Source organism: Oryzias melastigma, linkage group LG12 (assembly GCF_002922805.2).
Source record: "Oryzias melastigma strain HK-1 linkage group LG12, ASM292280v2, whole genome shotgun sequence".
NCBI lineage: Eukaryota > Metazoa > Chordata > Actinopteri > Beloniformes > Adrianichthyidae > Oryzias > Oryzias melastigma.
In genome coordinates, this window is record NC_050523.1 from 7,366,992 (window position 1) to 7,394,712 (window position 27,721).

At 37.8% G+C, this 27,721-nt stretch overlaps 1 protein-coding gene across 1 annotated transcript in view; it reads left to right on the forward strand.

Moving 5' to 3' along the window:
- si:dkey-34e4.1 (carboxyl-terminal PDZ ligand of neuronal nitric oxide synthase protein) overlaps positions 1-27,721 on the forward strand; it is a 43,934-nt gene that overhangs the window by 13,208 nt on the left and 3,005 nt on the right. The window contains exons 3-10 of the mRNA XM_024257713.2: positions 9,478-9,570; positions 10,123-10,181; positions 11,621-11,729; positions 12,156-12,285; positions 13,478-13,644; positions 16,170-16,334; positions 17,498-17,693; positions 17,953-18,238. Coding sequence (XP_024113481.1) covers positions 9,478-9,570; positions 10,123-10,181; positions 11,621-11,729; positions 12,156-12,285; positions 13,478-13,644; positions 16,170-16,334; positions 17,498-17,693; positions 17,953-18,238 — 1,205 coding nt within the window. The remainder of the gene's footprint in view (positions 1-9,477; positions 9,571-10,122; positions 10,182-11,620; positions 11,730-12,155; positions 12,286-13,477; positions 13,645-16,169; positions 16,335-17,497; positions 17,694-17,952; positions 18,239-27,721) is intronic.

Genomic DNA, 27,721 nt, shown 5'->3' on the forward strand with positions numbered 1-27,721 from the left:
ATCAGGGTGGAAAAACTGAATAGATAATGAGAAATGAGAAACTCCGTAAGCTCATAATCACACGCGCCAGAAGCATCAGCATGTTTCCAGAGCAGAATTAATTTCCTAAAATCCAAACTTTTTCATGTCATTCACCTCCTTGAATAATTGCATCCCAAATTAATTTGAGTGCAGTCTTGTCTTGTGACTTGTCTCCTTCTTCATTTTGACTTTGGAGGCTTTGATGTAAGCCACTCTCTTCAACTCTAATGTTTTTTTGAAACCATGGCGTCAGTGTAGTTTTGGGTTTTATTGTTCTTCATTGACCTTCTCTGTAGACCTCTGGTCATAGTTATGTGTCATGAGAAATCTCCATGTTTATGCGGCTTTCGTCAGTCTAGAATTGAAGCATTCATAAATACTGTTTCTAATACTAGCCTTATAGAAAGCTTTTGTTACATCTCGAACCACTTTAGGTCTTTTGATGCCATTTAGATGTTTCTCTACTAAAATAACTCCAAGAATGTTGGATGGATCAGCATCTAATGCTACACACACTCTCATGGTCTCTGGGGGATAAATAGTCTTTGCCTTTCTTCCTATTGCGCCGCCACGAGAATGATAGGAGGGTTACATTTTTAACATCAGATGGTAACCATGGTTACACTATCTGGAGGGCTTTGATTCTTGGGCTTATTATCCTGCATCCTGAGTGCCGCTTATCTACAGGAAGTCCTTTGATTTTACATGTAAAGTTTTTGATTGCTTTTAAGCGCTTTATCTGAATTGATAAATGAATACAAATCTAATCTAATCCCCAAATAAACATGTATTAGCTTGCTTTTTACTTTTACACATGGAAGAAAGCAGATGGGACGGGAAAAGCGCTCACATCAAGCTGCTGTCTGATAAGTGTGGAGTTCTATAAAGAGCTGCTTCTTTTCTTTCAGACAGATTTAAGCTACTCATGCTGGATCTTCATGAACTGTCACACCCCTTAAAGCCTCTTGTAAGGGGCTTTGTGGAGCATATTTTGATGTAATGCACAGATGGTGCCCCCGATTCACACTCAGTGGTTGACCCCGTAAAACGGGCTAAACATGTGGGGATACGTTGACCTCAAACTTGACATTGCACTAAGTGGTTGATCACCTAATGAATCGTGTTTTCCTTTGTTTAGTTCACACCACCTGCTGTCTCCCAAGAGTCCTGTCAATCCTCTTGTCACTTTTACACACAGTCTTGTCAGTCTTCATCAAAGAGACCAAATGTTGATTAAAAAATTCATGAATCTTATAGATCAGATTCTTTCAGTTTTTTTTTTAAGTTAGCTGTTCTGTTCATTTAAAATATTTCCTAACAAAAGATAAAAAAACAACTCTAGAAATACTTTAAAAGACTTTCTGCAGATTTCACACAGAAATGTTGTCAATGCTTTTTTGTCCTGAGTCCGGCCTCAACACAAACTTCTGCTGTTAATGTAAGTAAGTTGTTAGGAACACAAGAAGATGAAGGATTTTCAATCCTGTTTCCTACTTGAAGTTATTTGGGGAGTTTATGCAAACATGGATGGAAAGATGTTCAGGGATAGGGGTGTTACGATTCATTTTAACAAAGATTTTATTTGTGGTTGACGAGGCGATTCATAGTCAAATTTAATTCAATCAGATTCAATTACCTAAAATTGATCCGAGACATCTTTAACCAAAAATTCAACCAGAGTGACTCAGTTAAATATCTGGTTAAACAGTGCAGGTGACATTTTCCAGAGTCCTTGTATTTCTTGTAAGATAATTAAGTTTACAGTATTTGTTTAAAACAAACAAGTAAACAAGAATTAATGGCAAATCCTTTCACACTTTAGTCTCATAAAGTTCAGCCTACTTTTGTTTTTCCATATCAAAATAATACAAATGGAACATCTTTAGAACCTTAAACCACACTCTATGGTCACTTTTCTTCGCAAAAGTCAGTGCATTCCACACATTAGCCTATAATGATTGCTTGATCATTTCTTGCTGCCATCACATGCGTGTTGTTTGCTGTGATGGCACTTGGTCATTTTTACATTATAGTAAAATAAACTTACATGCCCTTAATCCAAATTATACTTTCCTTTCATTTTGAAACTATTTTTTGATTCTATTTCATTTCATTAACAACTTTCCCCAGACAGATTTATCTGGTTGGATAAATCAATTAATTAAACGATTAATTGCTACACTCATTTTGAATGAAGAGATAAATAGATGAATGGTGGCCTATTTTCAACTTTTTCTTTTTTGGTTAAAAAAAATTTAGGACAGATTTGGTGCAGAGGTAGACTGGTTGACCCTTTCAGAGCAACTACATCAATGAATATGATAATATATTACCTATGGCACACTAAAGAGCAATATATTTATGAAATATTAGTTATTTTTGTGCGTTCTTTTCCTACCTGGAAGTAGGACGACTTGATCTCTGAGGCACCACCTTTTGCCCACAAATACAAACAACATTCGAACTTTTGCAAAGATGAATGTGCAAATAAAAATAAAGCGTTTTGGTAATCAGGGCTACCTCCGCAGAGAAAACGAAAGTTTTTGTGTTAGCCTGGGGGGCAGAGCTGGCAGCACTTCCTCGAAGGAACAAATCTCACTTCACTTTATGTGGACCAGCTTGTTTTAATGAGATGGAAGGGGCTGGTGCTCAGAGTGCAGTATTTTAAAGGAATGCTCAGAGATGATTGAAAGCATCAAAATACCTCTTTGGGGTTGTTTTTCTGTAAGAATTAACATTATAATAAACTTAGGAGCTTGAAAATGTTGATTTTGCATGATATAGGCCCTTTAAAGTGAAAAACTGGTAGTTATAAACCAACAGTCTGACTTTTACTCAAAAATGAATTAGAGACTTACAGTATAAATCCTGAATATAAAACTAGATTTAAAAAATGTACCACAGTCTAACTCCACAGGTCAGTAAAACACATTTCTCCACATGTTAGTATCTTTACAGAAAACACATTGCTACTCAATGTACTGTAGTCTCACCTATACTCACCTATATTTATTAAGTTTGGATTAAGGAGAAACTTTATTTTTCTTTTAGATAAAAATGTAAAGATTAAAAAATAAGTTCATTGTAAAAGTTCCAATTTTGTAATTTTAGATATGAGGGCACGCCAGATTGTTTTAACTTTATTTTTGAAGTTAAAGCTTCTTCAAGTTAGTGTCTGAAAACACAAATCAGGTCAAAAAACTAACATTGAGTCAGTTTGGAATGTGGATATTTACTTGTTTTATTTGCCTGCCCTTCTTGACCTGTGTGACTAACCCTGAAGAACCATCATCATTAGAGCTCCGGGGCTGGCTGTTCTTCTCCCATCTCCATTAGTGAGTCACTCGTGCAGGGGTCAGTTCCATTTTGAGGACATCTGTGCCCGAGAAGTGCTTTCCTCTGTCGTCACAACCGCTTCATCAGAAAACCAGGCACCATTGATCCTTTGCCAAAAATGTCTGCAATCCAATTGCCTTGGCGTCCAAAATCTTGTTGCTTCAGTTTAAGGCTGAAGGGCTTTTCAATGATCAATCAAGTACACCAACATGTCTTCTAGGTGGCTTTGATGGATTAAAAAGTGCAGTGATTTATAAATTGTCTCTGTCAGCTTCTATAAACAGATTTGCTGCATAGGCTAGGAAAGCCATGGGTCTTGGAAAGTCCCAGCTTTCCTCTCCAAGTCAGAGATAAAACATCATTACTCTATGTGGAACGTGAAAGCTTAAGAAATATGTTACACATCATTTTATTGGAGCATAAATGTCTTTAAGACAAACCCCATGAAAGTATGTTCTTGTCTCGATGCCAAACAGAAGTCCTCGTTAAACAGGCTCCTTCCTATTGACCTTGATCATGTTTTCATGCAAGGGAAAGCTGCTCAGATCCATGCACACACAAAAAAACACCCAACTGGCTCTTATCAGGTCCAAGGTTGTCATCCATGGAAACTGTAAGCCTAATTGCTCCCTCATGCACACTCCTGCTGACTAATGATGGGGTGTGCCAGTTCACTCTGGAGGCTTGGGCATGGGAGTCGCTGTCTGTGTGGCTGCAAGGCTGAAACCAATAAACAGGGTTACTCAGAGACTTTGGGTCGCTGAGCAGCCGATGGAGAGATTCTCCTTCAAAAAAGGTGATTCTTGCAATGTATCAATTCTGTTAACTTTGGTTCAAAAATGAAAGTATTTTTAGAGCAACAAATGTTTAGGAGTTAGACTTCTTTCTTAATCCAGTTCTGCTTCATTTGGTGAATTCTAAATAGGGGGAGAAACGTGGCAAAATGTTCTAGAACTCCCCAAAACCTTGGATACTACAAAGAGGTTGCTAGGTTACGATCTATAGGGCCTATTGTGGACTTCTCTATGGATTCAGTGGTTAAACAGTGAGCATCAGTGACCCGCAATGCACTCGCATTCCACTGCTCTTCAGGACTAGCGGATGGTCCAGGGGGCAGACCCTCTTGGTATTACAGTTACTTAAAACCCTGACAACACATAAACATGGCTTTTTAAATGTTTTATTCAGCTTTGTTTTATGTTAACCAAACAGCATTAATTGCAAGATTCAGTGAACTCCAAATTAAAAGTTTGAAGATAGGTCCTTTGTTTTATAACTCCTGGACAAACACTAAAACTTAGTTTCAAGCTGTATTGTTTTAACATTAGCCTCTTGATAAAGGAAAAGACCCTTTCTCCATTGAATGCTTTTGCACTAGGACTGTGTTTTCAGTACCGCTGACAATTTTCTTTCTTCTAAAGACAATTTTAATTGGCAGCTGTGGAAGTTTATCCAAACTTTGATGCAAACCAGTCAAGAAAACTTTTTCACAGTTAAAAAAAATAAAAGTTTGAATTTTTTAACATTTAAATTTGAGTCTGTTTATTTAAAGTGAGAAGTCTTTACAGTCTAAATAATTAAAGTGAATCAATAAAAGTAGATGGTGAAAAACAACCAAACTCACATAGTATTTGTTATATTTCACTGAGATGTCATACTGAGGCTGTTAGTTTCGATTATGCACATGTTTAAATAAAGTTCATCAAACTTTATTTAAAGATCTCCTGTACTTTGACCATGTTAAATGCCTGTTGTAGTGGCCACATCACCTTTTATAGTGTTGGACCAAGATTCTTGCCCATAGTTTGTGCACCACAGTCATCACTACTTTGTGACACTTTAATAATAGATCGAAGTGACGAGAACTTCCTGTAAATTGTTTTGCTGTCGGGGAAGACCGATGAAGCTTTCATCCAATCTACACCAAAGCAGCAGCAGCTCTTAACAGCATCGTTGTATCAGACACGAGTAGCCTGTCCTACAAATGACTTGACCCATAGCACTGCTCAGTCTTGGATCTTGAGTGTCTGCTGATCTATTAAGCTGGAGAAAAAGGAAATTGGTTCAAAAACTTCTGCTACACTTTTCGAATAAAAGTTTTCTAAAAACATGAGGCTGGCATAAACATCCTTTATCCCACCAAGAATCTGTTGCACCATAAATGGCAAGAGATTCATTCTTTATGTGGAGAAAATGAATATAATTTACAACACAAAATATAAATTTTGTGTTGTCTACAGATGTAGGAATGAAGTCAGCAAAATACAGAGAGAAAATTCAAGTGAATTAATGCTTTTTAATAGACATAAATTAACAACTTACTTTTGAAAAGCGCCGATGCCATTATCTATGTGAATTTTGCCTTAAAAAACAGAGAACCTATGTTTAAATGACTATTAGATCCTGACACAAGTGTCAATCTAAGAACTTTAGTGCTTTAAAAAACATCTTGCATCATTAAAATGTATTTACATTTTCAAAAATATTGAATCTCTTCTTCCTAATATTTCTTCCCCTCAAAGCTAACACAATCAAAAGTAATCAGAGACAAATGAATGCCTTTACCAACCTGACGGACAGGGTCAGATATCAGTGTAGAGCTTGTGTTATGAGTTTGTTTTTTACGTCTTTGATATGAAAAAAAAACAAGTGCATTAAAAGCCTAAATATTTTAGAGCACTTAGCCCAAAAATGTAAAGCTTATATTCTTTGAAGGAAATGGCAAAATTTAGTTTTGCTTCAGCAGAATACTAACAGAAAACCTCAATTATTAACGAGCTGTACTACATTCCCACAGATTTGATAAGGTGAAGGTAGTTCTCAGTCCTGATAGTGTTTTCGAAATTCTGAACTTGAAGGAGAAGTGGATTTTACATCTGTTCCTTCCATAACCCTAACCCTAGATCTACGTAGTTTCTGGTTTTGGATTTAAATTATATTTTTTATACTTTCCATCAACTTGTGTTAAAAAAATCTAATCATATTGAATCATTATTAATGCAGACAAAATACAGTATAATAAAAATAAAACCAGTGAATTTTACATTATATAAAGCACAAATATGCAATAATTGTTTTCCTTAGACAATTCACTTCAATTATGTTATTTAAGTTGAAGCCTATGTACCAGGACTACATACCAGGTGACAATGAAGAGCAATGAATCCTCTCCAACAAGGACTAAAATAAATGTTGGTGAGATTTATGGGTAGAAATGAGACCCAAATCCAGTTTTCCGTCTGTGGTTGCTGGGAACAACCTGAAGCTACAGGTTTTGGAATTTCAAATGTGCAATGTACTTTACAATGTACACGTCTTAGTGGCAAACACATTTTTTATGTTTTTATATTTAAAACCCATTTTTTTCTTCTTAAAATGAAGTGTTTTGAGCACATAATGAACTTTACAACAAAACGGTCACTGTACTTGCCCAGCTGTTAGAATATTCATAATCATTTTGCTGACGACAAAAGAGATTTTCTACGGTTTTGAACTTTTGAGGTTCAAATACTATGAATGGGAAGAACTAATAGGATTTAAAAGACATAATGCCATGGTTCGGTTGAATACTTGATTCTGATTGGCTGCTGGGTGTGGATTAAAAACTGATAATGGACAGTGAGAAAGTACATCTAACAAGAAGTTCCAGTCAAATATCCCAATGTTCTATGTCACTTCGATGGCTTCTTTGAAGAAAAACTTTAGCTTCATCTGGACAAAAACAAGCAGTAAGATGTGAACTTTCTCTCTGAACTGATGCTTTATTTATCCTGTCATGATCAGCATATACAGTGGGACAAAAAAGTATTTAGTCAGCCATCAATTGTCCAAGTTCTCCCACTTAAAAAGATGAGAGAGGCCTGTAATTTTCATCATAGGTACACCTCTACTATGAGAAACAAAATGAGAAAAATAATCCAGATGCCTGATTTTTAAAGATGTATTTATTTTATTAGTAACCATGGTATAAGTGGAATAATGGCCAATAAGGTCCATTATCAGAAATTAACAGATTTCGAGGAAGCAACCGTTCAACGTGAAATGTATTTAAGCAGTTTGAATACCATGCATTTTTCTGCTAAGAGATAAACATGTTCCGTAGAGATGCCAAACCTTGCTGACGTGTTTCTAAAAGTTATCTTTGCGAAAAAAAAAGATCAAGTTATAAGCTTAACTAGTTGAAAGAAGTGTGGAACATCAGTTTGGCTGAACACTGTAGTAAAGTGAAGGCAAATCAATGCAGATTACTAGCATTGTCTAAAATAAAACTCATTGAAATCAAAATTGTTTATAAAGTATTTAAGCTATTTGGGTTGTAATGGTCTTGAAATGGAGAATGCTGACTGCACTCTTTGGAAGAGTGCCTCTTATTTATTTATTTTCTATACCTAATTATTCCTTGTTGGGGTCATGGGGTTGCTGGTGCCTACCCAGCTACTGTTAGGCAAAGACGGAGTACACTGTTCTTGGTTTGCTAATTCATTCCAAGAAACACGCAATTGCTCAGACCTACATTCAGGGGCCATTTAGAGTCACCAATTAACCCATGATGAATGTGAGGAAACTGAGGTTCCTGGAGAAAATCCATGGATCCATGGGAAGAACATGCAAACTCCACACAGCTGGGATTCAAACCAGCTCATTCTCACCGTGAGGCGAGAGTCCTAATCCCTACAGCACCATTCAGCCCCATTTACCAAGAACTTTGATTGAAAGCCGTATTTTCAGCTACATCACACTAACTGGTTTTATACTCGATGTCCACTCCACTTCTTTCCCTCTTCTTCTGTTTTGTTATGAAAGTCAATCTTTAGACTTTAATAATATTCTAATAAAAATGGTAGATTCGCCAAGGATGGATCATTCTACTTAAAGATCTCTATCTTTAATGTGACAGTGACCTGAAAACTAAAAGTGCTCGCTCAGTGACTTGATTTAAGCAAATGTGGCCTTAAAAGAAAAAAGTAATGAAGATGTGTGATACATATTTGAGACGGTCGAGCTGTCAGTGACTAAAATGTAGGCCATTAAAGATGACACTTTTTTCTTCCCCCTTTCTTAAAATGTCACTTTAAACTTTGGAGAGCAAATATGAAGCCCGATAATGACCAATTTTAGCTGAATCCAACTGCTGCATCTTTGACCTTGTATGAAGTGGCACCATGGATCACTGTCCTAAAACAGACACACTTTGGGGTTTGGCCGCTGATATCCAGCCCAAGCTGAACTTTGCTTCATGTTCTAATGTGAGCCTGATTTAAGTCGACAGGCCAGACGTTCTAAGTTCTTTAGCAGAGCACTAACCCAGCTGACAGGGCGTTAGTCACCAAGGCAGATGCAGCTTTTTCTGTTCCAGTTAGTAAAGACAACTGAGACGATCGCATAACCTACTTAATCATTTATCTAAAGAGGGCAATTGTTTGTATTTACTAGACAGCTTTGTTTGGCATATGACCATAAAGTTGGCAAAGATTCAAACATTTAACATCAGAACTCTCTGAAATCCCAGTAAAAGTTGACAAATTATTCAAGAAATGACACATTAGAGGAGATGTAGATGATGGTCTGATTCTAAAAGATTGCACTCTTTATTAATGAAGCAGTATTTAGCAGTTCTTACTAGAGGTGATACTTGTATTCATTTAAAATGCTGACAAGACAATATTGAATTAATTATTTAGTGTCTTACTTTTGTTTGCTACCTTAACCCCCGACCGCTAGTTAGCAGCACAGCACACTGAGCCTCTGAGCAGCTCTACATCACAACCAAAACAACAGGATCTTGCAAGAACCAGCTTGTGTTAAATCTTCACTCAGCCGCACAGTTTTTCTTGTTATGAGACATGTACTGCTTAGTTTTCACTTGTTTTTTTAACACATAATCTCAAAACAAGGGAAAACTTGTTCTGATACAATCTTTGGGATATATTCCAATATATTGTGTGAGACATTTATCGGGATATGTATCGTATTGCCAGACTCTTGCCAATACCCCTATTTCTGTCTATATTTTTTCAAAGCAAAAGGGAAAGTCAGTTTTTTTATTCAAATAATTACCAAATTATTGTTGTTTAAACAAGCATTTTAGCATAATTGTTTTCATTTTTTTTTTGTTTTCAGTACGAATTCAAGGCCAAGAACATCAAGAAGAAGAAGGTCAGCATTATGGTTTCTGTTGACGGCGTCAAGGTGATGCTGAGGAAGAAACAAAAGGTAAGAGGGAGCCGATCAGCTGTTCATCTCCGCTCCAAAAGTACTTAAAGTCCCACTCTGATCATCTTTTGATCTAATGTTAAAGGCTTTCCCAGTGGTCTTTTAATCATGATTATGCTGTTTTTTTAGCCAATTTTTTTTTTAAATGTTTTGTTTTTTTTTAGACATAGACTTGCAGAGCGGCAGTAGTTCATTCAAAATTCGCCTTTGAGTTGTGGGCCGAGCCATTGGCGCAGAGTAACCCCGCCCCCTTCCTGTAGCGGAGCAAGGAGCTTGTGGCCCTCCAGGCTTACTTTCTACTTCTCAATTATGCTCTTTTTCTATCTGCATTTATTCTTCTGCTCCTGATTCACAATGATTTGAATAAAGAAACTCTTAGAAATGCACATTTGAGCTTAATTTTCTTTTAATATGTCCTCTATCTTGAGAAAAATGCCACAAGAACATGTTACAAAACACAATTTTTATCGGATTTGGACTTTAAGGTCCAGCAAAAAAAACAAAAAAAAACTGCTAGCGTCTTTGCTAAGTGATCTTTTTTCTCACTCGCAGAGAAAAGAATGGACGTGGGACGAGAGCAAAATGTTGATCATGCGCGATCCGATTTACAGGTCAGTGAATACTTCACACTTTGAATAGATAACATTCTCAGAAAAGATGTCTGATGGTCAGTTTATGTGTGGAAAACCTTCAGAAATCCATTAAATTCCCTCAGATGATTTCATCCAGTAGAGCCATGGAGTCTTGCATGTTCTGGATCATGTAGGACTGGTGCTGGAATGAGTTCTTTACAGTTCCCTTTAACATACCTCATAAATAATCTATAACTTGGAATGTTAGGTGAAACATCTTTTTCCAATTTTATTCTGGTGCTGCTGTACGGTTGAATTATATTTATTTTTGATGAACTGTGTTTCTTGTACTTGGGGGGGAAAAAAAGAAAAAAATATGTGTGCATGCTAAGCTGTCAACTTGCTGCAAAATGTTTAAATCTGTCAGATCCAAGTTTAATTACACGGCAGCAGCTTGAGGATGTGAAGCTTTATAAATTATTGATTTGTCATTTGGCAAAAGATGTTTCTTAGTGAGGAAGTGTGTGACATAAAAAGAAGGTCGACATTACTTTAATTCTCATCACACAGCAGATAGTATTTGCCAAAAATAAAGCCAACTGTAAGTTACTTTTTAAAAAGTTTAGACTTTTATTTTCTTCTGGTAGAGATCAGTTCATTTCAACATGACATATTGCAGATATCTAAGTGTTAGTGAATCAGTTTGCTGTAAACACAGGGTTTCTCTATTATATTTAACTCACAATATTAAAAAAAATATGTAAAGTGATAATAGGATAAAACAAGAATAAAAGCTAAGTAAATAAAGTAAATTTAAGTCATAAAATGTAAATCAAACTTCCCCCCATTACTTATGGTGTCCCACAGGGAACAGTTTTGGGGGCCTTAACTTTTTATGATTTTTTAAAAAAAAGTAATACTAGTGAAGTTTGAAATGACATATGTGCGACTTTTTTTTAGACTTTTTTGTTGATTAAAAAAATGCTTGAAGCACATTTTCAATCATTAAAAATAGTAACTAATGTAAACCATCAAATGCTGAAAACCTTCAGTGAGTCTAAAATAAGTTTTTGGAAGTTCATTTTGACATAATTTCTTTTCCATTAAGGAGCAGCACTAAAATAAGGTTTCAGCTACTTTCTGCACTCTCTTTTTTGATTTGTAATAAAACATGTTTTTATTACTACGTTTGCTTCTTATCATTGTCACTTTGCTGTTCCCATCTGTACACATTATATCCTTCTGACTACCAGCAATGCAAATTCATCCTCTGAGGATATTTGTGACAGGAGTATGTGAAGGTTTGGACTCTGGTAATTGTAGATTTTGGTGGACAAAAAAAAAAGACTGGATAATATTTAATCTTTCTGATAGTTAAGAGGATATACAATGATTTGGCTAAGAAAAAAACTGTTAAAAGATTTCCTTTTTTTGTTTTTGTTTTTTTTGCTTACACATTTGCTGATGTATTTTTCCAGAATTTTCTATGTGTCTCATGACTCGCAAGACTTAAAGATTTTCAGCTACATCGCTAGAGACAGCTCCAGCAACTCCTTCAGATGCAACGTCTTCAAATCGAAGAAGAAGGTACAGATTTAGCTCTGTTCAAACACTCATTCTGAAGATGCACTGAAAAACAAACTGAATCTGTTTTTAAAAACCCGTTTTTAGTTGATACTGTTTGAATTATTCCCAGGTTGTTATTCAGTTTGTGCTTCTGAATTCAATTCTGGATTCTGCACATGCTCAGTTCACGTTAATTCACTTTTCAGGTCCCCAGCCTGCATTGAATGCTTGAAAACAAGCTCTCAAAAACAAAGAGAACAGCTGCCTCTTTCAGACCAGCATTTCAGTACATTTCCTACATTGAGGTTCTTTCTTTGTGCCTCTTTGCTTGGCTGTTTTTTTCCTCACATGCCAGCTTAAATGAAATTGAGGATGTAAGTCATCTAAAAATTGAGGATGAATAGTTATTTACACTAATAATTGTTTTGGTTCTTTGTGTTTCTGCAGACGCAGGCAATGCGCATCGTGCGGACGGTGGGCCAGGCATTCGAAGTTTGCCATAAGATCAGTCTGCAGCACGCTGAGCAGGACACGGATGGAGACAGTGACAAGTCAACAGAGGAGGCCGGTTCCCACGGTGAGAAGTTACAGCACGTGAAACTTTTTGAGTGGTTCGTGAGAGCACCAAAGATGAAGACATATACTGCTCATTATTTTGTGTTTAGTCAATACTTTATTGAAAAAAAAGGCTCTTAAAATTATCTTTAGTTTCTTTTTCTAAACCCATTGATTCTTCTAGAAACACTTAATGAGTCTCTACTCTGCTCATCAGAATTCTCAGGGGGTCAGCAGTTAAAACGACGTATGCTCAGCTCCAGGTACCGTCACCATAGCAACCTTAAAGGCACAGGCAGATCCAAAAATAATAAAATCTGGTTTTTTTTTTGCCTGCAAGGTTTTTATAGCTTTCATCCATAAATTTCTCAGTGGAAAACATTTAATTAAATGAAGAAATTTCACCCCCCTTTCTCTTTATCTAATGGAATCACTTAAAAAGGAAGTTGGAGCAATAAAAATGTTTTGAATTGAGTCTTCTATCACATTGTCAGAGTCAGAAGGTAAAGGTTGATGTTTTTGAACTCCAGGATGATAGAATAATCCGTTCAGGCGTAGATCACTGTAAAATAAGTTACATAGAATTGCATCTAAATTCAATCAGTGTACTAATTTTAACCAAAATTATCAAAACATGAGCTGACAGAAAAAAAACAGACACAGCCTCTTTTTTATTTTACATTTTAGGTGTCTCAAGATTGTTAATTTTCAACCAAATTGTAATCTTCTTATCCGTTTACAAATATACCAAGAAATCCATGTTACAGTGAGTCTCTCCAACCTTTCTCCATCAGTTTGGTGGCATCTAAATGCCAAAACTTCCTGCAACATCTTCATGTTGCAGCTGGGAAACATACTCGTCTCATGCATTAAAAATCTCCTCTTTTTCACATCACCCTCATTTACAAAGGAATGTTGTTGCCAAATGCCATTTATTCATAATTTACAAACACACACTCATCTGAGAGCACGCAAAGCTGGCTGTCTGGCAATTAAAGATTTGGCAGATAGTCATGTTTCAAGTCAGAAAGTGGCAGCTTTAACAAAGTTCATGTTTTGATGTCATTTTTTTTAAGGAAATATTTAAAAGCTATAAAAAATTGTCATTTTTCATGGAAAAAAAATGCTTTTAGAAATTGTACAATAGAAGTTTCTATAAATTCCATTAGAATCTGGCTGCTGAACGTTGTTCCATGTTGTGCGATCTTTCACAGGCCGTAAAATAGCAGGAGCTGAGCAAGAAGAAGAAAAAGAGAAGAGCAAACATGGAGGACAAGGAGACATTTCTTCAGCTGAAGCTTCACTGTGTGAGAAAGCTGTCAGCGAGATCTTGCAGAGCCTGGCTGAACTGAAAGTTGTCAGACCTGGACAAGCTCTGAAGGTAAGATAGACTTAAAGGACTAAAGGAAGTGCAGATTATGTGGGGAAATGTGGAGACTTTCTCACTTTCACTGCTACTCGTGGAAGATCCTGTTTTTGTGCAGACTGTGGCTCCCAATAACAGTTTAAATTTTGTTGTAGACTAAAATAATAATAAATACAAATCAAAATTACAGCCCCTACAAAGTTGATAGGCTCATTTAAGAATGTTAAGAAGTCTATTAAAGACGAAGTCTGCTAAAAAAAAAAATAAGCCCTTAAAGATATTTGATACTCTAGAACAGGCGTGGGAAAATCTGCATAAAGATTCCATGTTACTTCTTTCTCTTACAAGGTGGATTACTAAAACACTCCACACTCTGGCCCTTCAATCAAATTTTAGAAGCCTCAGTGGCCCACAAGTTGCTCTAACATCTCTTATTCCACGGTAAAAAACCCTAAAACAGGAGAGCATGCTGCTGAAATGTATCAGTCATAAAACTAAATGAGTCATATTCTGTCTCAGAAAACGTGCAGATGTTACAGGATTAAACACGTTTCATGACAAAGTAAATGTCTGGCAGAAAAAAAACACTTGGAACTGATTTGACTTTCCTGACCCTTTTTAATGGCCTTTCTCACAGATAGCATTTCAATCAAAACACACTCACACTAATGGCCAATTAATAAATCCTCCAAAGTAAAATCATCACTAAGTGTGCAGTAATTCAGAATAATTCTATTTATTAGCATCATAGAGACTCCAGGAGGACAGCGTGACTGCACTGTATTTATGATAAGCTTACACTCAGTTAGCTGCTATTCTGTCGTATATTTGATTGCACACAACACAGATTTAGTGTTAAAGTCTGCCAAACTCAAGGAGGTTTATACAGGGTGAATCCACAACTTTTTAATTTTACATTAAATAAACCCTGAAATGACTACAGTTAGGGAAAAAAAATCTGTGAAAGTACAGATATTTTAGAATAAAAGATCTTTACTTTAGAGAATAAAAGATAGAATAAATGTGACCGCCACCTTCTGATTACAAATGGCTGACAATTTTGCTGAAAACTTGCATTTAAGTTGCCATTTGGTGGCATCTTAAGACATGTGACCGTAGGTATTTTTAAGGTAAATGTGAAGGGGGGGTGTCTATTTTCACCACTATCTCTGGTCACTAATAAGTCAAGTTGTGAACAAGGGCTGGTATAGCTTTTTAAAAGATCTCCTCCACTGAAGAGAAGCAGCCGTTTACTGTGATAACATTGAGAATCGTTTTGTGCTTCGGTGCTTCCAGTGTTGTCTGCCTCTGCAGCTGCAGGAGATCCACTCTGTCTCCTGATTCACTGATTTGGCCTTGGTCTTCTTATTTATTTTTGTTTTTTGCACCATCATCAGGGCACAGAGCTGCCAAAAACTTCATTGAGCTAAGTAACCACAGAATAAATCCACATTCAGTCGCCTTCCTGCTTGTTTTTCAAAATATCCATGTTCTCACTGGCTGGACTCACCTGATCCAGGTAATCAGCAGAGTAAAGCGAGGATATTCGGAAAACATGCAAACACAGCAGCCCATGAGGCCTGGAGTACCCCCCCCCTCTGATTGGCATAAAGCCTTGTCATCTATTCCAGCACCTGGACAGATCGTTAACTGCAGCTCCTGTTTGCAGATCTGTTCTCTCCTGCATGAACTACAAACCTCAAATCCTCTGCTGGTAAAGGATGACATAAGAAAAGGCTTTGCTGTGTCGCAGCGTTTTCTTTGGATTTTTGTTACGGCAGCGTCGTGGTAGACATAAACTCCTATAATGCCGGTAAAAGCCAGTGGAAGGGATCGGAGCAACCAACCTGCATATTCCCACTGGCTGTAAAAGGGGGGGACACCTAATCCCAAACACTCACTCTGTTCCCTTTGATTTTTGTGGAGCGCCACCGTAATCCCACACAGGGGGTTCACAAACATCTGCTCTGCCAAGATAAGGAGGTAAAGAGTGAGAAAAATGAGGCTTGATAAAAGGAAGACAGGATAAAAGATTTTAGTTGATTGATGATCTAAAAAAACACATCTCTATGGACATGTGCGTGTTTAGGATAATTTTCTATTCTAAAATCCATTTTATGTAAATTAATTTGAGTTTTTTTGTTAATTTTAATTGTGTGTAATAATTTGCATTGGTAAAAGAACTGTCAAGTGTATTTTTTGTCTGAATTCCCATGAAACTTGGCATTCTGGACTTTAAAAAATGAAAGTGTGCCCCCTAATGGTGAAATATAGACATTACAACATCATTGAACGCTGGAACTGGACACTTTACTTGATGACAGAAACTATGTTATACTTTTTATTTATATTTTTTTCTGTTTTTAGACAAAAATCACACATTTGAAAAAAATTCTTACAGAAAGCCATAAAAATGAGCAGAGAAAAAAAAAACTGATGTGGTAATGTATTTAGAGAGAATCCAGTTTCTGTGAATCATTACTCAGCATTCATTTTAATCAAATTCTGCAATGTATGTGTTTGTTCTTTGTCTTTGTCAGGACTTTGATGGCAGGTCAGTCTACACTGTGACCACCCAGGGCATCATCACTCCCAGCAGCCCTTGCTCTTCATCTCTCACTCCACTGGCATCTCAGCATTACCTGCAGCTGCTTCAGCAGCAGCTCCAGCAGCAGCAGCAGCACACACAGGTGGTCGTTGCACAGGTAAGACACCCCCACAGTTCTCTGTATAACAATTTAACTTCAGCCTAAATTATCATGTTTTATTTTTATTTTGTTTTTTCATGGGCTTATCAAAGTCTGTGTCTCACTAACATGTCTGGGGGGAATAAGGGGCGGGGCTACGCAGCTCAGCACCATAAGTCACACCCACACAGGGATTTTTTGGGAAAAGAAGGCTTCAGATCAACAGGAAAAATGACAGTTAGACGTTTAGGATGTGGAATTTTTGTTAAAAATGAACAGTCCTAATTAAAACCCCACTGGGAACATTTAAAGAAAATAAAAAAAAATGTTGTAGGGGGACTTTAAGGTTTTTATTTTATAGAATAAAACAATGTTTTGTTTCATATTATGTTCTCAAAATGTCTAAATACTTTATTAAAAATCCAAATTTAGAATTTTTACCCCTGAAACCTGAATTTGAATGAACAGAAGAGAATAGGTCAATAAATTGGTTATTTTGTCTGTTTTTTCTCAATAAACCAATAAATATATTAGGGTAAATTTTTCATATTTTAATAGGAACAATTTTAACATGATCATACGTACAGTATTTGTTGAGAGGTTTTCTGCCTGAGGACCTCAGCGACCCGCTTGCACCTTTATGCCCTCAACATTTGTGTATTATGGCTAAATGTCAGGTTGGATGTAAAAACAGCACTCCTCATCGCAATGCTCTTTCCTTCACTCAGAATTTTTTTTTCTTTTTTTTTTAAACGTTATTCATCTACTTTTGATTACATTCACATGTGCGTTTTTACTGGGTCTTGTCCTAATCACCTCAGAAAAACATAATTAAACTGCAGTTTGTTACATTCTTGACCTTTTCTGTGTTTGTCCCTGAAACCATTTTTTTTTTTTTTTCGCTCCAAGGCAGGTTGAAATAGAGGATGTAGTCTGATCATATCAGCAGTAAAATATGTTATAAATAGGCTTTACCGCTAGAGGGCAGCATTGTTCCAGCAATTGCAGCATGAAGCTGAACAACAGTCTGCACTGAGACTAAATTTACAGATTTTTCAAACATAATCCTGACCTCGCTGATCCACAACTAATTTAATGTTAAAAAACTATGCACTTTACAGTAATCTAATGATCTGATGGAAAACATCGGATTATTTTGGCCATTTCTGCGCCACCTACAGGTGCAGCTGTTGAAAGACCAGATGGCGGCGGAGACAGCGGCTCGCATGGAGGCTCAGGCCCGCATCCACCAACTGCTGCTGCAGAACAGAGACCTGCTGCAGCACCTGGCGCTGCTGGTGCAGCAGCTGAAAGAGTTGGAGGGGCGCTCCCAGGAAGCAACACAGCCGCAGCAGGAGGGTCAAGCTAACGGACACAGTAAGTGATGATGGAGACGGTCCAGTCGCAACATTTTAGATTGCTCATCTACTTCCACAGAGAAGTTGCTTTAAGTTCTGATAGTGCTAAATTAGAGGTGTGAAATGATGGGTCAATTTGACCCGGAACAAAAGTCGCTACCTGTGCATTTAAGAAAGGAGGATATTTGCTCCCTAGCTATAAAACAAGAAAGAAATCCTTGACTGGGTCAAATTGACCCTAAAAATGAGTTTTATGTTGGTTCTTCCATTTCCTCCAGGTGGGCCGCAGTCAGAGGGAAGCTCTGGTTCTTCATCTTCCAGATCGCTCTCGTTGAACCTAAAGAATCACTACAGCCACACCCTGGAACAGCTTACTGCCGCATGGCCACTCCAGACCTCAACTCTCACCTCCGTCCAGGTGGGCAGCGCTGAGTCCTACATCAACCTGCTCAACCTGGAAAACGGCTCTAGCGTGGCAGCATCGCTCTCCGACCCGGAGCCCCTCATCAGGACTAACAGCTGCGCAGACCAGAAGGACAGAAACTCTGCCGTCTTGGATGACAAGTAAGACTCATGCTTTTAAGCTATTCATGGTTACTACAATACTTTATGATTTTTTTTTTCTATACAGTAAATCTTCCTGTTTCGGGTTTTCTAGTTTCCTCACATCCTGTACTGTTATCAAACTAATCCATTAGCAGAAATACGCTAATCACCAGTTCTCTGCTGTGGTCTGTGCCTAAAAAGAGGACAAAACAGAGAAATCTACCAAGACAAATAAAACAAACTGCAGATAAAAATGTCAAATCATAATGTTTGAAGGCTATTGTATTTTAATAATTTAAAACTTTATTCCAGCATTTAGTTTTGCACTGGTTCACATATGCAGAACAGAAAACATAAACTGCATCCACTGCTTCATGATATGCACAGAGAAATGACTCTTCTGTCCTTTATGGCCAAGCACTCCCAATTATAGATAAAAGTTTCACCAGGTTAGTATTTTTCCAGGTTACCCTCAACTGTCACTTAATGTGGTTTCTCACTTTCTGCTTCATTCTGCAGCATAAACAAATTCTGCTTCTTCTACCAGCACATCTTCACTTTATTCTTTAGTTAGAGTTCTGCAGATTCTCTCATTCAGAGAAGATGTATCTGGGCGGTGAGGGCTTCAGGTTCTGGTTTGGTTTGTCCACTCACATCGATAAGAACAAACAGACCTGGAAGTGCAGTATTTCTGAAATGGTTGTGAGAAAATGTAAAAACTTGTTTCCTAACCAGTTTGGTGTACATTTTCAAAACATTCTCTAGAGTTCAAGTTGTTTGAGTAACTTGTTTCCGTCTGAACCGCCTGCAGCTGATTCTTCTGTTGCATCATCATCATCATCATACTAAATGAGCCTCAACTGCAAAACCAGCTCAGCTACATGAATATCTTTATATTATGGGTTGCCTGGTTCAACAAACCAAATCACTTCCATAGCTTCTGGCAAAAGAAGTCAAACATTACAGGAAGCTGGCGCTCCGCTTGTAGTCTTTATAGGCTGAACAAAACGCATGGAGTCGCATCCACACAAAGCAATTTAGCTTCATTTGCACATCACAGGCAGCAGGTATCTGAGGAGCTGCAGCTCTGAGCGCTCTCCATTCAGCAGGACTCCCGAAGTTTAAGTTTATCCAAGAAAATGACCCACATGTGTGATGCTTTACTTAAAAAAAACAAGCTTTTTCTCTCTGGAGTTGAACTTTCACCTTCAAGAATGACATCCAATCTACTCAATTTATTTGTTGTCAAATGTAGAAATAGTTTCAACATGAGGCAAAGAGAACATACAGCAGAAACATGTTTAATCCTATGCATTTTTAATCAGAAACAGAAGTGAAATATTAATATTTAATATAATTATTCAGAATACCAATTGAGCTTATCTGGAACCTCAATCTAGAAAGTGTCATTCAATTATTTATTTCAAAATAAAAGACTTTGCAATGGAAACTCTGTCAGTAAAGAGAATTAATTGAAATATACTGTTATTAAACTATTTTAAGATAACTTTTAAGTTTTTGTTAGCTGTCATTTCTATTTGAGCCTGAACTTCTGTTCAGTTTTCAAAATTTTGCCATTTCGTTGTCAAAACTGATTGTTTTTTTGGTGTTTCTCCTCTGATATCACTAGTGTGGCAATAGTCACAGAGTGAGCTGCAGATATGCTATCATCTTAGAGAAAGTGAAGACACCCCCTCAACTGTTAGGGGGGTCTCTCAGTCGAATTGGAGTCAAAATAGTGCTTGAACTCCAGCTCTGTCGGTTTGTGTGTGAAGCAGCAGACGATATGGAGACGTACACATCCTGTAGCTTTTAGTGTTATTACCGAGGAACAGCTCAACTCAGCAAAAACCGCCTGCAGCTAATGAAAAAGCAAGTGTAATCAGGGGATTATGGGGGGGGAAAGGCCTGGAGGGGACGAGGTTTGAGGGTGAAAGTGTGAGTTGGAGAGGAATTAAGAGAAACCTGTGTTTGTGGGTTTTTTCAGTGAGAATTACTCATTCTGAGAAAGAGAGCGTGGGAGAAGAAGAGAGAACAAACGTCTTCGTCTCTCATGATCTTCCCGCAGTCATGTGTGAAATATGCTTTTCAGGGATATTTTTCTGTTTATGTCAAGTTGGAGTCTGTGCGTTTGTAAATTCTTGCTGGATGAAGCTGAAAAAAATAATCATGTTTTAATGAGCTTTTTAATGAGCCTTTAATCTTCTTAAGGCTGTCATGAGGACCTGCTTCACTGAGAAAAACTTTTAGCGCCTCCGATCAGGACGAGTTCTCAAATCCTTTAAGAATAAGGACGATGAAAATACGTTTTTTGTTTTTTTTTTCGTGACAGCGTGTCAGAGCGAACACAAGGAGAGCTTTTTTAAGCTCTTTTCTCAGTAAAAAGTAACGATTTGGAATTGATTGGTTGCTCTTCCCATGTCTTTCACGGCTACATATGCCAGACTATATAAACACACGCAGAGGCATTCTGTGCCGGCACATTTCCATCTGGCCCTTAGTTTTCCTCGGCTGCACGCTGTGCCCCTTCTCCCTATTATTTGAAATGATGCAGCAAACCTGCCCTCCCCGTCCGGCTGCAGTTTATGCTCAATAAGAGAATTCATGAGTCATCTCACTACAGGTTTTTATTTGCTTCGTTTATTTCATCTCTTAGTAAACAGAATTTCTGGCACTTAGAAATGTACGGATGCAAATGGCATATTAAAGCAGCAAAAATGGCAGTTAGTGCTGCACTGAATAACCCCTCGGCTAAAAGGCATAACTTAGCAGCAGCTAAACAGCTGTGACCTTTCAGAAATACGGATTTAAATTCACTGAAACCATTAGTTTATTTTTTTTCCTTGCATATCTTTTTTGCTTGTTTTCTGTAGGGATTTTGCGGCTTTTGCTTTGTTTTCAAGCTTTTTTGTTGTAATGTTTTGTTTTGAGTTGTCCCCTGTCAGTCACTCCATGTCCATGTTCAGAATTTTCATTTCTGTTCCTTTTCCTCAGTTTATTTGAGTGTCTTGTATTCAGCTCATTTGCTTTATCACCTTTTTGTCTCCATAGTTGTTGTTATCTTTAAGTTTATATATTAAATGTTTTAAGTTTCCTGTATTTTGGGTCCTACACTTCCAGTTTCTGACAGTTTTCTTCATTCTTCCGCAGGATTACGATATTTTTGAACCATAAGGTGCCCTTAAAATCCCATAATTTCTCTGTAACCAACCGTTTGCCTTAGGCTATGGCCATATATCCCAAAATGCCAGGACGCAGCAACATAAATGCAATATAATTTTCCAAAAATTGAGCGGCATGTGAGGAAAAGACTCATTCAGAGCACCATCCGTATCAAGTTATGTTGCCTCACTTAAACACCACAAACATGACTCAGGACTCAATAAACATGTCTCCTTCTGTTTTATTTCAACTTTTGAGTTCAGAACAGAGATTTCTCTGCCATTAGAGTTAGTGAGCATTGAGTTGTGCGTAACCGAGCAAAGTGGGAAAAATCGGCCCTTTCTTTACTGTTTTAGATGTCTTGGAAGGTTTCTCGTCTGAACGACCCCAATGTTTGTTTTTTGCTGCTGGCATGTCAGATCAACGTTTACCTTCCGTACAGCACCCAAATGCCTTTCTAGGCATTCTGGGTAGTTTGGTCTGGATTTTTTTCCAAACAGGAAAATATTGATCATTTTAGAATCGGCAGAAGTTATTAAATTTTATCTGGCGTTAACAAGGTTGGAAGATGTCAAAAAGAATTCAGCAGAAAGAAGTATTGTATTTTTTGGAGAATGTCAAAGTTAAATAGTGGAGCAGCTAACTCAAAAAATCTTTCATTTTATGATACAAGCATGAAATTTGGCTGAAGTACTTATAAGATACCAAATTTTAAGAAAAAATTACAAAATGGCGGCCATTTTCCAAGATGGCCACCAAAGGTTGTTGGTGTAATGAGTTACATTGAAAAAATATGAGTACTTCATCAGGTAAAATGAGGTTTTTATTGCTAAACATTACAGGGATATTAACTGGCATTTTTTAGGCAGAAAGAGCTCATCCTCACTCCCACCCTGGCATTAGCAGTCCATTTTCGGGGCAAAAAACCATTGAAAACATCATCAAGTAAACTATTTTTGTGATATTCTTCCAACTTTACTGCCATGGCGGCCATCTTGAAAAAAATGGTGGCCATATTGGATTTTTGTGTGGCTAGCACTTTTTTCCTGTAACTAGACCCAGAGACTATAACTGTACCAAATTTCATGCTTGTATCATCAACTGAACGATTCTGGCTAAAAATGACACTAAGCTGCTCCACTAAAATTCCCATTAGTTGTCACACATTTGTCAAATTTGTTCCCCCTCAATCTAACTTTTTAATGCCAAGTGTCAGACAACACGTTTTAGAGTTTTTGCTATGACTTAATCGAAAATTTTAACATACATTCAAGACTCAGGTTGGACACTCTACCACAAGTTAAAAAAATGTATACGAGTATTCACTTTGACAAACACTTTGGGGTATATTTGAAATGGTTTCGGGTCAGTGTGCTGCCAACATCGACGCCGTCAAGTTCAAGACGCCTGTTTTTGTCTTTATTTCGTACAAAACTATCCACAAGAAAACTCAAGTTTGCCAATCTATTCCTTCTCCTTTTTTTTACGTTTCACCTGACGATAGTTTATTTTCTTTGGGTGGGAGGTTGGGGGATTCAAGTTTGTTGTTTTTGATGGCCTCCTGTAAACTGTGCTCTGTCAGTAACCATTAAGCTAATTATGGTTGTACATGTTCTCAGGTGTAAAATAACCACAATCGGTTTGGACTCTTGAAGCTGCTCAAAATATCACCATTTTCTTTAGTGACATCATGTGAGGTGTTATTTCCGCTGCATGTTGCATGAGCACATTTCCTGTCCTTATCCGAGTTGTCTCCTTGCCCTCAGTGTTGTTTTTTTCTCTCTTTTTATTACTTTGACTCCTCCATTTTTCATGTGTGAGCCAAAGCTGCAAGGCTCGTCTCTGTTGGCAATAATTGGATTGCGATGATGGGAGTGGAACGGATGCTGTTTCTGTTATTTTCAGCTATACTCTCCTAAGTTCATAAACAGATCCTGTCAATTTGATGCAAAATGATTTATCTGCTGAGGTTTATGTTGGTCTGGATGTGAGGATTTGGAGGATGAATCCTTAGTGGTGTCAGTCAGAAGACTGTCAGGCGGAGCTGTGCTTTTTGAGAGTCAACAAACTTTGTAAGTTTGGCTGCGACGGCTTACCCTCCTACGTTCTTCACGTCCCACGCAGCCATCTCACACGAGCGCCATCATTCTAGCTCAAAAAGAAAGATGCTTTTACAAAGACTCACTGTCCCCTCTGAGTTCCCTCCACCCCCTACTGTTTTATTCACCTACCGCGCTTGTCTTTCAGTTCTTACAAAAAAAAAATGGGAACACGTCTTGTCAAAGACTTAAGTGAGAGGGCCGTTTCTTATCGATCCGCTTTTGTAGTCCCTGCCTGTAGAACTTCTTGCTGTCCCTTTTTATGAAACAAGACGTGTTTTATTCTCTTGACTGGCTGCTTTTTTTTTCTATTTATTGACCGAGTTATTAAAAGCTCAGAGCTTATGAGTCACTTCTCTTTCAGTTGCTGCAGGGAAAGTTTTACCTTCCACCGTTTGTGTTGTTGATTTATGACATTTAATTAGCCCAGAAACAACCATATCCTTCAGTGAAACAAAGACAAGCATTCCTCCTGTATTTCAGGAGCACCTGTTGTTTCTATTAGAAAATAAATTAAAATTTCATTAAATGTGTAAGGATTTTTTTTAATTTACTGACCAAAGATTTAGAACATTTTCCTGAAGATCACATTTTTTGTCCCTATCACCCCCTTTTTTATCTGAACTTTTAGCCCTTTCTTAGACTTTTAAAAGCCTCTCAAGTCAGCTAATGTGAAAGCGTTCCCAGTACTTTTAATTATGATTATGTTGTTTTTAGGGAAAATCAAAAAATGTCATTTTCTGGGACTACAGGCTTTTTCCAATAACATCTTTTCGTCTGATTGTCTCTAGGTGTGAATGTGAATGTGTGTGTGATTGAGGCCCTGTGACAGACTGGCGACCTGTCCAGGGTAAACCCCGCCTTTGCCCTTCAGTAGCTGGGTTAGGCTCCGTCACCCTGCAACCCTGAAAGGGACAAAGCGGACAAGAAGATGGATGAATGAATGAATCTTTTCGTCTGCTCCTGCTTCAAAACGGTTAAAGATATACTCTGAAATTACATTTTAAGCTTAATATTCCATATTTAGGTCCTCCATGAGAAAATGCCACAAAAACATGTTTAATTGGGTTTAATTTGAGCTGGTCTTCAAGCTATTTTTGCAATAAATGTAATTCCAACAGATTCTGAAAGTTGATAAAAGCAGCTTTGTGCTGATATGAAAGTGTTGCACACAGTATCTGCTCCTTTACTCAGCTTTCAGAATTCATTAAATTCACAGTAATTGCACAAAAAGTTAAAGAGTTATGATAATTCAGTAAGCTGTGCGTTATAGTGGTGCGTCTACAGCGGTTCTCCGTATTCACCATGTCTCCGGTCTCTAAATCCATCGAATAAGGGGGAATACTGAATGCAAAGAATGTAATATTGTTTGCACGAAAATTGCGAGTGGTGAAGAAGAATACAGCCGAAAAGAGGACAAAACTTTCGGCTTGGATCTTTTGTCAGGAAAAGTGCTGGTCGGACGCTTGCTGTTGTCGTAAAACCTTACTCCAATCAATAAATGTCATCGTTGGACGACAGAAGCTCCGCCCTAACTGGTTCCTTCCATTTTTATATGGGCCTACAACCAACAAGGGAACAGAAATGGTACAAATCGCACTGGCCTTACGGGGCCATTTTATAATGGAAATTCTCAAAATGGCGGTCCGGTCCAGTCAGGTCTGGGCCACTCGGTGGAAACAAGCCGCTCCAATCATCTTTTAATCTATTTTAAAAGCGTCCCCAGTGGTCCTATAATTTTGGTACTGCTGTTTTTAGCCACGATTTAAAAAAAACTGTTTAAATTTTGCCCTTTCTAGTATAAAGTGTCTGCATTGCAGCACATTAGAAATTTGCAGCTTAGTTGTGGGACTGTAGGCCCAGAGTAATCCCCCCTCCCTTCCCCATCATCCACCTGTTGACATGGTCTCCCATTATCCTACAGCCCTTCACCTTCCTCAACCTAACACTACAAACAAACATAAATAGTGACAACAAAAATAGCAACAAAAATGGTGATCCATATTGGAGCTCTGTACAGTTTTGAGTCAGATGCAGCTCAGAAGAGGAAAACAAAGGTGTTCATGGATCTATATGTCCAACATTTGAAACAAAAATCCCTTCCAGGTTCATGTCATAGCGGCTAGATTTGATATAGATAAGAATCAGGTGCGATTGATTTTTCTACACTCAGCAGTTTATCTTATATCCATCCAATTTGTGCACAAACGGGTTTGATCGGTTCATTGACGATCCCTAAGCTCAATAGTAAACCGCTGTCAGGCAGGTTTTTCTTTCAAATAAAAGCTGCTGTTGCGGCTTATTGTTGTCCAAATGATCTGACTTGTGGTCAAAAGCTGTGAAATACCTCCCAAAATAAATAGCGTGACCTTTTTTTAACCTTCCTAACCAAACTATGCTCTACTAAGAAGCAATTCTCAATCTGAGCCCTGTGTATCACCATTCTACCACGCAAACCCTAGAGGAGCTTTTTGGGGCCTCGGCTGCTTCCTGATGCCAAATATGTCAAAGTTCAGCTGAGTTATGACATATACTTACTGATCTCTGAGGCTCTGCGCTCTACATCTGTTGCTCAGCTCCCTCTCTAGTCTAACTCTTGCCTCTCTTTGGTACAGGTGTGAAGATCCGCTCCTGCTCGTCCTCTTCCTCTTCTAACTCTCCCCTTCACTCTGAGTCTGAGCTAAATCAAACAAAGTGACAGGAAAACAGCAGCTTTAGACCCACAGCTCATGAGTTCCATCATCATGTCCCCATCCTCATCGTTTTTGCTGCACCAGCTCGCCTCTCCCAGGAGCCTGGGGAGCTCTCTGCCTCAGTCCCGTCTTTTCTCTTCCTCCCTTTCCTCCTCTCTCTGCCCTACCTCCACCTCCCTCTATGTGAGTATTACTCATGACAACCAGCATGTAAATCTGGTGTCTGTGGCAAAAGCATAGGGCCCAGCATGTGGTGGATCACCCATTTGGGTGCTGGTGAGCCTCACCCCATGATTTCTCTGCTAATGACTGCATAATAAGCTCTATTTAAATGCAGACACGACCCTGTCGATTAGGAATCACATTTGTAATGAGCTAATCAGCGATTCATAAGGTCTCAAATCTCTGTTCCACACTAAATTCAAATGTGTCTCCTCTCATAACCTGGTCAGAGAACAAGGGAACAGCTTCTTGTAAAGATTACAGTGATGTTTAGCATAAAGAGAGCAGAGAGATACGTATGCATTTATCTGTATCAGCTTTGTCAGTATAAATGCGTGTTTTTTTGTCTCAAAGAGGCTTTAGTTTGGTGGACATCTGTTCTCTGGATGGTGAATGTGAAATCATCGTTCAGCCATGAGACTTTTGGGTCTCTGACGTTGAAAGAGTTATAAAATACGCAAATGGGTGGTAAAAAAAATTGAATAAAAGTAACATTGCAATCACATTTTATGTGTCTACGGGTAAATACAGATAAATATCTATAGAACCATTTCTTATATTCAATAAAATGTGTTACATTTACAGCAGCACTCTAAAAGATAAGTATAATTCTACTATTTCTAATATCAAATGGTGTAGAGCAGGAACATTCCAAAAAGTACTCATCATTATTTGTTTGAGTCCAGCAAACTCGCTCCTAAATGTTTTCCCAAAAGTCAATTCTGTGGAAAAATGTTTGTCAAATTAGTTTCTGAGACGATTCCTTTTTGTAAAAACAACAAACTGGTTGAGCACAGAGTGCTGTATCCTTTTAGAAATTAGCTGCATGATGTAAAAACTGTCCTCTTTTCTTTACTATATGATCACAAACATCAGATGGGGAACCAATAATGAGCTTTAAAACTGTCAGTGCTAAAGAATCACACTAAACATTCATCTATTTGAGTTTACTGACACGCTGATGCAACAGACCATTAGTTCACCAAAGACTGTTGATGTCAAAAGCATGCATTCAAAAATGGGTCATCCTTTCCTCTTGTATCTTCATTAAACTGCATGGCTCTTTTTATTTATTTATTTATTTTTTTATTCGCTACTGCACTAAATTTTGACTGATTTGAGACTAAAAATAAGATCAATTTCTACTCAGGATAAGACACTGCGGCTGTTGCACATATTATTAAAATATAATTTACAGTTTAAATGTATTTAAAAGGAAAGAGCCACTCAGAAGAGCATGACGTTTGCACCAAATCTGTGTATCATATCACAGCTTATGCATCGGGATAAGTATTGTATCGCGCCACATGCATCGGGTACATATC